We start from the raw sequence: 11,774 nt of genomic DNA, 5'->3' as shown, positions 1-11,774 counted from the left end.
TTAAATATTCGAAATTGATTTAAGTGATGGCGGAAATTGTTTTAAATTATAAGTGTCAAAAGTAATATACAACAATGTCGAATACTTATGTTCGTGGTAAATTGTGTGTAATAACAATGATAAGGCATAATCAAAGTAGAACCTGGTTTAACCGTTAGTCAAGCAAAGCATATGGATATAATCTTTTTAATTAGCCTATGAAACTCATGAAAATTGCTGTAGCATGATGAAACTAAACAGAGAAAGCTATCGGTGGCATCGACATGCATGTCAACTACGCTACTGTACCTCAATATCTAATGTTCCATTGGACAATTAAAAATGGCTGTCCATTATTATAATTGATATATAGACGTCGTTAATAGGCAAATAGCTGTTCAGTGAGCAGTGATCAGTGCTGCAATTGAGCCGAACTATCAGCGATGTCAAATGTCTCGGTCATCGTTTAATCTGTTAATAATTACCGTCCAAAAATCGCAGTCCAAAGATACGGTTTTTTCGGTGGTATAAATAGGAGTTTCCAAATTTCTTTCGCAAAACAAAATTGTGTTGTGCATTTCGTCGCGAATCAAAAATTCAAAATGTTGTCGAAAATTGTCTTCCTTGTAATTAGTTGCGTGGCTCTTGACGTGGCCTTGGCCTGTGTAAGTTTTATAAATTTCTGGAAAATTGAGCGTTGGATTACAACTGCAGGATCTGTGTTCTATAGAATGGCTACAAGGCTAAGATCGTCAAAATGGAGAACTGTGCTGGTGACGATGGCATCATAACCGTCGAAGAGGGCTTCGGCATCAAGCTGAACAAAAAGTGCGAGATGGTGCCAACGGGTTGTTTCAACAACAAGGCCTTTGGCACGGCGGTGGCCAAGTACAAGGTCCACAAGGACGGCATTGTGATGAAGGAGGGCAAAATGGATCTTTGCGCTGCCGTAGATCAGGCATCCGCCGAGGCCAAGGATATACTGAAATTATTTGGAGCTCCATCCAAGTGCCCGGTGGCCGAGGAGAAGGTTTGCTCCAACGACCATAAGGTTGACATGTCCAAGTACAAATCAATGCTCGGAATGGCGCGTGGACATCTTATGATTGAGAGCGAAATTAAGCACGACACTGTGAGTAGTCCAGCTGTGAAATCACAATTCAGTTTATCTTATTCCGCATTTTATTCGTGCAGGGCAAATCGTGCTTCAATGTGGAAATCGAAATAACCAAGAACTAAATTCGAAGCTGATGTAATTTATATTCTTATGAGTCTTGCAAATTAGCTGTATGTTTTCGTTGTAATAAATTGGTGGTATTGGAGCGCACATAACTGATCAAGTTGAATCTATTCATTTTGTATTTTGAGGCCTATTTAGAGTGTTACCCGATTTCACCTGTAAGCTAATAGTTCAGCCATTAAGCTTCATAAAAAATAGGTATGTCAATTGATTAGTATGTAATATATATTTCAACATTTTACAACACTTTACTTTCGGCTTACGTATAGCATTTAAAAAATATGAAATCTTATCGTTAGTTCTACTATTCACAAATTGCAACACAATGTGAGGAAGCTTTATTTTGTTGTGAGGGGAAGAGACCATGTTGAGCAGCGCGAGGAATTGATCCGCAATCCAAGGGATAAATCAGCAAATTCCCCGAGAACCCGTAGTCGCAATCGTTCACCTTCTCTTTCAGGCGTCCCAAATAGGGTGAGTGCTTAATGCCAAAGCTGTAGGAGGGCATGTGGGATAGGTTCACCTGTGTTGGGTTAATCACAAAAAAGCAAAGAAAAGATAGACGGAGTCCTTAGTTAGATTAGTTTAATTTATATTTTTGTATTTTTATCGTATGCGGAGAACACTTAAGAAAAAGCCTTGTCCGGTCGACAAGACAGCAGACAACGTGTATAACGCTCTGGCAATAGATATTGTCCTTGTCGGCCACAGAACGGCGAATGTAGAATGCCAAAGGATATTGCGGGAGTCGAACGTTTCTCCCAATACTGCGGGCCAGCTCAAGAACTTAGGAACATTTTCACATTAACCGATTACACTTACCTTTTCTGGGCAATGTGCGCCTGGACCGGGTTTATTGTCATCGGTGATCATCTTGTATTTACCGCGCATGGTGTAAACGGGAGGTTTTGGCTTAACAGCCGTGTATTCGCCATCGTAATAGCCGGGACCCGGCAGGACGAGGGAAGGTATTTGCGAGTCCTTCTCCCGACCAGCCATGGTGTAGGCCGGTGCCGAACGTATGGGACCCTCCTTGCTGCTGCCCAACACAGTGGGTATCTTATAGACATTAGGAGCTGTCAGAAACAATAAGTATGGATTAGTTTAGTGATATTAAAGATAGAGAGGTAAAAAAGCTCAAGTTTGATTTTGTTGTTGGTGTTTGAATGGCTGGATTAGTAGGTGAGAGACTTGATACTTGACTTGAGATGATCTGGAAAACACACAGAGAACAGGCGGGAAGAAACAAATACAACATAAAACATGACATCGACTGGTTACCTGATGATCTTCTCTTGCACGCTGCTCGCCTCCACAGCGTACTTGACTCTACTTGACCTGGTCGTCTGACTGCTGGTCACAATGCTGCCGTCCTTCTGCACCACGGTGCGGGTGCTCGTGTTGGCCGACTTGTTCGTGGTGGCATCAGCTGTGCCTCTGGCTGTTACCTGCATATTGTCACCCTGGAAATGTCCACTCGCCGAGTGATGCAGCGTTGTCTGCACCGACTTGCCTCGTTGCCCATCCGCATTTGCCAGAGTTTTCGTTGTTGTCGTTGTAGTTGTTGTGGTGCTTGTGTTTTTGGTGGGCTTAAGATCAGTGCAAATGGTGCCATTTGTGTTGCTGCTGTGCTTTGTTGTGATTGTCTTTGTTGTATCTTGATCTCCTTGACTTGCTGTCGCATTGACGCCATTTATAATGGACTTCTCAGTGACAGTTGTTGTTGTGGTGGTTGTGGTTTTGGCGGTGCTATCAATGCCATTGCCTCGTACTGTGGATTTCGATTAGATTTTGGGGCATAAACAAAATATTTAAGCAACATATATGTGTGTGTAAAAAGAGGGTGAGGCAGAGCGTGTGTGAAGTTTCAAGTGAAGTTTTATTCATGCGATAACTAATTCATTGCAAAGATGGATCTTCAAGCGGCCTCTTCTGGAGGGGCCTCTTCTGGAGGGGCAACTTCTTCACCCACAGTTGTAGTCTCTTCATCACCAGTACCAGTACCAGTACCACCAGGGTCTTCAGCGCCAGAACCGCTTTCGGATCCAGATCCGGAACCAGATCCAGAACCAGATGTGTTATTCATGGGCAAAACAATCTTCATATGCCAACCACAAGACCACTGGCAATTCTTAAGCGTTGGATACTCGTTATGTGCATGGAATCGTTTGCATTTCGTGTAAACTGCAACGCAGTTTAGAATGATGCGATGAAAAGCAAAGAATTTACGTCGAGGTCCCGAGCAACTCCGCTCATGTCTGTACTTATTTCTTACCAAACAGGCTTTATTCGGCTTAACTACGAATTGTAAAATTGAGATTTCTATTTCGATTGCAATATAGAAAATGAGGATTGGTCTTACAACGACTGGCAGTTTGGATAGAGATGAACCAGCATAAGATAAACGCGAGTAGAATCCACTTCATTGTACGACGGAATACCTTCTAAACATTTGTCTTATAACTGCTAGCAACTGTTGTCACCCTTTATATAAACGTGACAAATGCATTTCATGGCATTAATATGTTGCTGCTCTCTACTACCATGCAATGCTGGTCAAGAATATTGGAATACATCAGTGTTAGAAGAAAACAAACTACGAAGCTAATATTCCACAGTTATGCAGAAATTCGTTGTAAAATCTCGTATTTTTATTTGCGTGCATTAGTTGCCTAAGCAGCAAACTTATATTTCTTGTAATAGGCGACACGTCCCACACCTCGTATAGATGCAACACAGTCCAAAATTATACGATGGAAAGTCAAGAAGGGGTTTTCAAAAGGGGTTATGTACAGTAGCTCTAAAGGAATATTAAAGCAAGTAATAACTGCTTCATTACCTGTGAGAAACTAGACTTCTTAATAGCTTATCAACTTCTTTACACTATATAAGGGTATCAAATGCAATTAGCTTCTCCCATTAGGAGAACTTTTTTTTATACAAAATAGTTCAAATTTTCCTTTGTTGATGTATGCGATGGTGTGAAATGCATTCAATGATTGTGCTTACCGGGACTTCCCAAGCGTCGTTCACGTCGTTGGAGTATACGATCTTCGATGTAAGCACCTTTAGGTTCTAGTGAATGCGGATGAATGCAGGAGTACGGGTATATATACACAAGAAAACATACATATACATAGTATATGGCCAGAGACCCAAAAATGTGAGCAAAGATTTAAGAACGTGGAGAAAACATGAAAAACAAATACAAATACAAATAGAAAGATACACAAAAATAGATTTATATGGAGACATGTGATCCAAATGAATTTCCCAATGCAAACACATGACATAGCCAACACCAATTTAGCTTAATCGATGTATATACGACTAATAGAGTTAGGAATAGGAATTGGAGAGTTTTACCTACCAGGAATAGGCGGCATAGGTAAGGTCTTAATACCAAAACTATATGCCGGCGAACTAACAAGCTTGCATTGTTCGGGATGATAATGTCCGGGGGCTAGATTACAGGACCAACAAGCGGACACAAACATATAAAGCAAACAAAAAAGCAACATGCTAGTAACTATTTGGGATCTATAAAGAGAATATCTTTACCAGGTGCGTCGGTGGAGACTTTAATCTCAGTTTTCGTGCCAAACGTGAAGGCTGGTGTGTTTTGTGTGTGCTTTTCCGGCTCATATGCAGTGGGTGCTGTAAGTTGTCGCATTGTGAGATAGTGCTACTCTACTCGAAGAAGCTTTGACTTCTTCGTGGGTAATTGCAACTCACCTGGTGTATCACTGATATACTCCCGATGCAGTTTCATGCCGAAGGTGAAAGCTGGCGTGCCATCTAGCTGACAGTTCTCTGGTCTGTAGTCACAGGGCGCTGGAGTATGGCTTACATGCTCAATGATCGTACGACCTGCAATTGTGTAGGCGGGTGTATGATCAAGACGAACTTTCTCGGGCGAGTAGTCACATGGCGCTGGTTGATGATTGTCCACTTTGGGGTCGTATTTGCCGCCAAATGTGTAAGCTGGTGTATGATCCAGGCGTGTCTTTTCAGGTGAATAGTCTCCTGGTGCTGGTGTGTCGTTTGAGATCTTTGGATCATGTTTACCAGCCATGGAGAAAGCAGGATTATGATCTTGTCGGACCTTCTCTGGAGAATATGTTCCAGGAGCAGGGGTATCACTTGGCTTATGAAGATCGTGGCGACCAGCGAAGGAAAAGGCGGGGTTGTGGTCTAGTCTAACTTTTTCTGGGTGATAATCACCAGGGGCTGGCGTGTGATTCTCTATTTTGGGATCATTCTTTCCTCCAAAACTATAGGCAGGAGTATGATCAAGGCGGGTCTTTTCAGGGGAGTAATCTCCTGGAGCTGGGGTTCCATTAACGAGTTTAGGATCGTGTTTGCCAGCCATAGAAAATGCGGGATTATGATCTTGCCTAACTTTTTCAGGATAGTAAGCTCCTGGAGCAGGGGTTTCGCTTGGCTTGTGAAGATCGTGTCGGCCAGCGAAGGAGAAAGCAGGAGTATGATCTAGGCGAGATTTCTCTGGGGAGTAATCTCCTGGCGCCGGAGTGCCGTTCTGGAGTTTTGGATCGTGCTTGCCAGCCATGGAAAATGCAGGATTATGGTCTTGTCGGACTTTTTCAGGGGAATAAGCTCCAGGGGCAGGTGTATCACTTGGCTTTTGAAGGTCGTGCCGTCCAGCAAAGGAAAAAGCAGGGTTGTGATCAAGTCTAACCTTTTCCGGGTGGTAATCACCGGGGGCGGGAGTATTGTTTTCAATTTTCGGATCATTTCTTCCACCAAAGGTGAACGCAGGGGTACTATCAAGCTTACTCTTTTCTGGAGAGTAATCTCCTGGAGCTGGAGTGTCGTTTGAGATCTTAGGATCATATTTACCACCTAGCGAAAATGCAGGATTGTGATCCTGACGAACCTTCTCAGGATAGTAAGCTCCTGGAGCGGGGGTTTCACTAGGTTTTTGAAGATCGTGACGACCAGCAAATGAAAAGGCAGGGTTGTGATCTAGTCTTACGTTCTCCGGGTGATAATCACCGGGGGCGGGAGTAATATTTTCTATTTTGGGATTATTTCTTCCACCAAAGCTATAGGCAGGAGTATGATCTAAGCGGGACTTCTCGGGAGAGTAATCCCCTGGAGCTGGAGTGTCATTTGAGATTTTAGGATCATGCTTGCCACCTAACGAGAATGCCGGATTATGATCCTGGCGAACCTTCTCAGGATAATAAGCTCCTGGAGCTGGGGTTTCACTGGGCTTTTGAAGATCGTGGCGTCCGGCGAAAGAGAAAGCGGGGTTGTGGTCTAATCGCACCTTTTCAGGGTGGTAATCACCGGGAGCCGGAGTATTGTTTTCAATTTTCGGATCATTCCTTCCTCCAAAGGTGTACGCAGGAGTATTATCGAGTTTACTCTTTTCCGGAGAGTAATCTCCTGGAGCTGGTGTGTCATTTGAGATCTTAGGATCATGTTTCCCACCTAGAGAGAATGCAGGATTATGATCCTGGCGGACCTTCTCAGGATAGTAAGCTCCTGGAGCGGGGGTTTCACTAGGCTTTTGAAGATCGTGACGGCCAGCAAAAGAAAAAGCAGGAGTATGATCTAGTCGAGACTTTTCTGGAGAGTAGTCTCCAGGGGCTGGTGTTCCGTTAACGATTTTTTGATCGTGTTTGCCAGCCATGGAAAATGCTGGATTATGATCTTGTCGGACTTTTTCAGGTGAATAAGCTCCAGGGGCTGGAGTATCACTTGGTTTTTGTAGATCGTGACGTCCACCAAAGGAGAAGGCAGGATTGTGATCCAATCTTACCTTCTCGGGATGATAATCACCGGGGGCAGGAGTATTATTATCTATTTTGTGATCATTCCTTCCTCCAAAGCTATAGGCGGGGTTGTGATCTAGACGAGCCTTCTCGGGAGAGTAATCTCCAGGGGCTGGTGTCCCATTAACGATTTTGGGATCGTGTTTGCCAGCCATGGAAAATGCAGGATTATGATCTTGTCGGACTTTCTCAGGGAAATAAGCTCCAGGGGCAGGAGTATCACTTGGTTTTTGAAGATCGTGACGTCCACCAAAGGAAAAGGCAGGGTTGTGATCTAGGCGAGACTTCTCGGGAGAATAATCTCCAGGGGCTGGTGTTCCATTAACAATCTTAGGATCGTGCTTTCCAGCCATGGAAAATGCAGGATTATGATCTTGTCGGACCTTTTCAGGTGAATAAGCTCCAGGGGCTGGAGTATCACTAGTCTTATGAAGATTGTGTCGACCAGCGAAAGAGAATGCGGGATTGTGGTCTAGTCGAACCTTTTCCGGATGGTAATCGCCAGGGGCTGGTGTGTGATTCTCTACTTTAGGTTCATTTTTTCCACCAAAGGTATAAGCTGGAGAGTGATCCAGTTTACTTTTTTCTGGGGAGTAATCTCCTGGTGCTGGCGTGCCATTTGTGATCTTAGAGTCATGTTTACCACCTAATGAGAACGCAGGATTGTGATCTTGCCGAACCTTTTCGGGATAGTAAGCTCCTGGAGCAGGAGTTTCACTTGGTTTTTGCAGATCGTAACGACCAGCAAAGGAAAATGCAGGAGTATGGTCTAAACGAGACTTCTCGGGAGAATAATCTCCTGGTGCTGGGGTACCATTCAAGATCTTTGGATCATGTTTGCCCGCCATGGAAAATGCAGGATTATGATCTTGCCGCACCTTTTCAGGAGAATATGCTCCAGGAGCTGGGGTTTCACTTGGTTTTTGAAGATCATGTCGTCCAGCAAAGGAAAAAGCAGGATTGTGATCTAGTCTAACCTTCTCAGGGTGATAATCACCAGGAGCAGGAGTATTATTTTCTACTTTAGGATCATTTCTTCCTCCAAAACTATAAGCGGGAGTATGATCTAGGCGGGACTTTTCGGGAGAGTAATCTCCAGGCGCTGGGGTGCCATTCAGGATCTTTTGATCATGTTTGCCAGCCATGGAGAAAGCCGGATTATGATCCTGACGAACTTTCTCTGGATAGTAAGCTCCTGGGGCAGGGGTCTCACTTGGTTTTTTGAAGATCGTGTCGACCAGCAAAGGAGAACGCAGGATTATGATCTAAACGCACTTTTGCCAAATCATAGGTGCCAGGTGCTGGAGTGTCGCTCGTTTTGAGTGTGTCATGACGGCCGGCAAATGAATAAGCAGGATTATGATCGTGCCGTACTTTTTCAGGACAATAGTCTCCCGGTGCTGGAGTGAAGCTATCGAGCCGCTGCTCATGCTTACCCCCCGAAGCTGAATGCTGGTGTGTGATCGGTGCGATACTTTTCCGGAGCATATGAACCTGGAGCTGGTGTAAAGCTTACAGTTTTCAGTTCATGACGACCTGTTAGCGTGTAGGCGGGAGCATAATCCAAGCGCACTTTCTCTGGCTGATACGTGCCAGGAGCTGGTGTGTCTTGTGTCTTCGTGACTTGAACACGTTGACCAAAACTGTAGGCAGGCGTTTTACTAAGCACACATTTCTCAGGCTCGTATGCGCCAGGGGCTGAAAATAAAATAAAATTTATTTAGGAATACTGAATGAGACGACGATTTATTGCAGTAAAGGCGACTTACCTGGTGTGGCATCAACCACATCGTGCGTTGCTTTGCCTTTGATGCTAAAAGCGGGTGTCGCGTGCAATTTAGATTTTTCTGGACTATATGTGCCGGGTGCTATTTAAATAAAAGAACAAATTGAGTCAGGCGAAGAATTTTGTGAATTGCTTGCAATTGCATTGTCATCGTAGTTCTTCATACATCGTAGTTCTTAGACAGGCATTCCAAGAGCCAATGATATTCAATGTTATTGATGTATATAACTCTCGCTGAATTGTTATCAATTATGCTTCGTTTCAGTTTGGAAATTATTTCTGCGATCAGCTTATCGCCTTTCGAGCAAATCTATTTTGTGATGAGTGCTGGCATCAAACTGTCTAGTGCGCTACTTGAAATCTAATATATGGAGTACTACTAACCTGGCGTATAGTCTGGACGCAGCTCGTGATGCTTAATGCCAAAACTGAATTCTGGTGTCTTGCTCAGCTTTACCTTTTCAGGGCAATATGCGCCCGGAGCTGTTGAATAGATGAAGTAAGTATTATTTATATTACCAAAAAAAGGTGAAGGTGCATGTAGATATATTTTACACAAAGTCCAACATCTAGATAGATACTACTATAGTAGATAGTATGTATACCTATGTGCCTCAACGAACTAGAGAGTATTACCTGGTGTATTCAGATCGTGTTGGATTTTTGTTCGTCTACCAAATGTGTAACGTGGCGCATTCTTTCTTGATTGCGTGACCTTTTCAGGACAATAGCTATTTGGCGCTGTTAGTGTTAATAAAACAAATAAATTGGTACTGGTAACGTTCGTTTTTAGACTACACTTGCAATGCATAACTATATGTAGAACTAAGGGATGGGAATTATAAGTTCAGAGTTAAGAGATGTGAGTTACAAGTTACGAGTTAAGAGTGGAGGAGCATAGGATTTTCAAACACCAGAGAACCAGAAAGTGATTTAACGAGTTGTACATGCATGGTGAAATGCTTTTTGCTATTTTCATAATTTTATTTGGTTACTGTGTTAACTGGGGAAAGACGTTCAGCCAGTTAGTTGTGTTACCTGGATTGTTAACTAGGTATACGTTAACCTTAATGCGAAAGGAATATCGAGGCGCGCGCGGCTTAATAACATCAAGTGGCACCACTTGATAATGGTTGGGACCTAAATGGTGGCAACATTCGTTCGTGGTACGTGATGATTGTTTTTTATTTCAAAAAGAGAAAAATATGAAATTAAAATGAGAAATCATAAACGCAATACACAAAACATAACACAAAAAAAAAACACTCTAGAATCTGTCTTCGGAATCCGAAGTTACAACACCAAGCAGACATATTATAAGTACTAATAATTCTTTGATAGTTTAATAACAACAGACAACTTTAACAGACAAACAATATGTACAAGCTTTTACTTTATTTACATTTATTTTTAAGGAGTTTTCTTTAGAGATATGGAATATCTGCAGGGCTTAACTAAAAACATAGAACACATAATAAATTAACGCAACATACGAAAGAACAACGTGCCTTAAGCTATTATACTAAAGAGACAGGTCGAAGGGAATTCAACGCGTGAGAAAGACAACTACACTAGCAAGCAGCTACGGTAACTACAGGACTACTGAGAATAACAGAGATAGAGAGAAAGACAGACGGAGATTGGGGAGTCATACACAAAGGAGAGACTATACATTAAAATAGTAAAAGGGACCAAAGAGAGCTAACTATACTAACAAGCAACTACAGATACTGTGATCATTGTGATGCAAGCCAGAATGATGTAGATAGAAAAAGAGAGACAGGGAAAGAGAGAGCTAAAGGTTTCTAAGGCAGCGTTTACTTACACGCCGCTTGGGATGATATCTTTTCATGGGGTTAGGATTTGAAATGATTTCGATTTTCATATACTGAGTGTTGTATATACAATGCTTCGGCAGCCTCCATGATGATGCTGATGCTGAGAACTGAAGCTGAAGCTGATGCTGAGCTTGATTGATTGATGATTTGATTGAGGCCTTTTCCGTTATCCATGTCGTTATCGTTAGTGATGCGCATGCAACCCATTTATGATCAAATATACACCGAATTGCCAACAATTGTGTGGTACCGTTCAAACAGCAACAACAAACCAACCAACCAACAATAACAAACAACAACCAGAGACAGTCGAATAATTAGACCGTCTCGTCTTACCTGGTATTAATTGAAACTTTGCGCTCGCTGGCTTCTTGCCAAATGTATACTTGGGCGTGGCATCTATGACAGCCTTGGACGCTGGCAGGACATCGTATTCCCCAGGTCCGGGATTCACAAAACAGCTCAGCTCTTTGGGGCGACTCTGTAAGGTTGCCGCCCGTGGATGATCTTTACCTTTCGGTCGTAGGCCCGACACATTGTACTGAGCCGGACCAGGTCCTGTTGTCTCATCCCGGCTGGTTAGTTTGTGACCAAACGTATATGAGGGGGCGCCCTTTTTCTTTGAGTCCGGTACTTTGCTGCCTGTTTTTGAATAGTTTGCATAGTTTATTTGAAAAGTAGCACCGATGATTTCTTCCATTACCTATAAGAGTGGGCAATGTGACTATGGCTGGTCCCGGATTAGAGGTTTCTGCGGCAATTCTGCCAGTGCGCACAGTTGGTGTCCAAGGACGCTGTTCGATGTTGCCGGCCATTGTGAGAGTACGTATTGTCCTACAGGGCGTACAGGGTCCCACAATCTTCTTCTTAGCCTTGGGTTTCCGTGTAAAGAATACCTGCCAAAATTAAAAAACATTACTCATTTTGTTAGATGATTCAATAGCTGTATTTGCACTTTTTTCATCATGTTGCTGCTGTTCTTAAGACTTTTATAAAGAATCGTTTAGTCCTCTCAAAGGAAGGAATTTTTCGAAATTTGTGTAGAATAAACTCTAATTTGACGATTGAAATTCAGTTTTAATGGGTTTAAAATATTGACTTTGTAGGCTATGTAGGGTTTGATTTCAATA

The 11,774-nt window shown here is 42.9% G+C and overlaps 3 protein-coding genes across 3 annotated transcripts; 1 reads left to right on the top strand and 2 right to left on the bottom strand.

The window, feature by feature from the left end:
* Nucleotides 1–378: 378 nt before the first annotated feature.
* LOC133850598 (uncharacterized) lies at nt 379–1,319 on the top strand. The gene is made up of 3 exons (XM_062286725.1): nt 379–644; nt 710–1,111; nt 1,174–1,319. The coding sequence occupies exons 1-3, from the start codon at nt 582–584 to the stop codon at nt 1,216–1,218; spliced, it is 510 nt and encodes a 169-aa protein (XP_062142709.1). The 5' UTR covers nt 379–581; the 3' UTR covers nt 1,219–1,319.
* Nucleotides 1,320–2,154: 835 nt separating this feature from the next.
* Nucleotides 2,155–11,774, bottom strand: LOC133850596 (uncharacterized). The gene is given in 15 exon segments (XM_062286722.1): nt 2,155–2,295; nt 2,501–2,990; nt 4,229–4,294; nt 4,590–4,682; nt 4,781–4,876; nt 4,955–8,240; nt 8,242–8,460; nt 8,462–8,718; nt 8,790–8,888; nt 9,191–9,289; nt 9,443–9,547; nt 9,845–9,946; nt 10,981–11,286; nt 11,348–11,540; nt 11,600–11,774. Coding segments are annotated over 15 exon segments (5,430 nt in total). The 5' UTR covers nt 11,612–11,774; the 3' UTR covers nt 2,155–2,288.
* On the bottom strand, nt 3,078–3,856 carry LOC133850600 (uncharacterized). Its single transcript, XM_062286726.1, has 2 exons — nt 3,582–3,856; nt 3,078–3,517 (listed from the first exon to the last, which is right to left on the bottom strand). The coding sequence occupies exons 1-2, from the start codon at nt 3,643–3,645 to the stop codon at nt 3,138–3,140; spliced, it is 444 nt and encodes a 147-aa protein (XP_062142710.1). The 5' UTR covers nt 3,646–3,856; the 3' UTR covers nt 3,078–3,137.

Source organism: Drosophila sulfurigaster, chromosome 2L, assembly GCF_023558435.1.
Source record: "Drosophila sulfurigaster albostrigata strain 15112-1811.04 chromosome 2L, ASM2355843v2, whole genome shotgun sequence".
In the NCBI taxonomy this organism is placed as follows: Eukaryota; Metazoa; Arthropoda; class Insecta; order Diptera; family Drosophilidae; genus Drosophila; species Drosophila sulfurigaster.
This window is presented reverse-complemented; position numbering and strand designations above follow the sequence as displayed.

Excerpts from the sequence above, each read along its gene's own strand:
- LOC133850598 (XM_062286725.1), top strand. The coding sequence starts at position 582 with ATGTTGTCGAAAATTGTCTTCCTTGTAATTAGTTGCGTGGCTCTTGAC. Across the intron at positions 645-709 it reads TTGACGTGGCCTTGGCCTGT|AATGGCTACAAGGCTAAGAT; the intron begins GTAAGTTTTATA and ends TGTGTTCTATAG. Across the intron at positions 1,112-1,173 it reads GCGAAATTAAGCACGACACT|GGCAAATCGTGCTTCAATGT; the intron begins GTGAGTAGTCCA and ends TTATTCGTGCAG.
- LOC133850600 (XM_062286726.1), bottom strand. The coding sequence starts at position 3,645 with ATGAAGTGGATTCTACTCGCGTTTATCTTATGCTGGTTCATCTCTATC. Across the intron at positions 3,518-3,581 it reads TATCCAAACTGCCAGTCGTT|TTAAGCCGAATAAAGCCTGT; the intron begins GTAAGACCAATC and ends TACAATTCGTAG.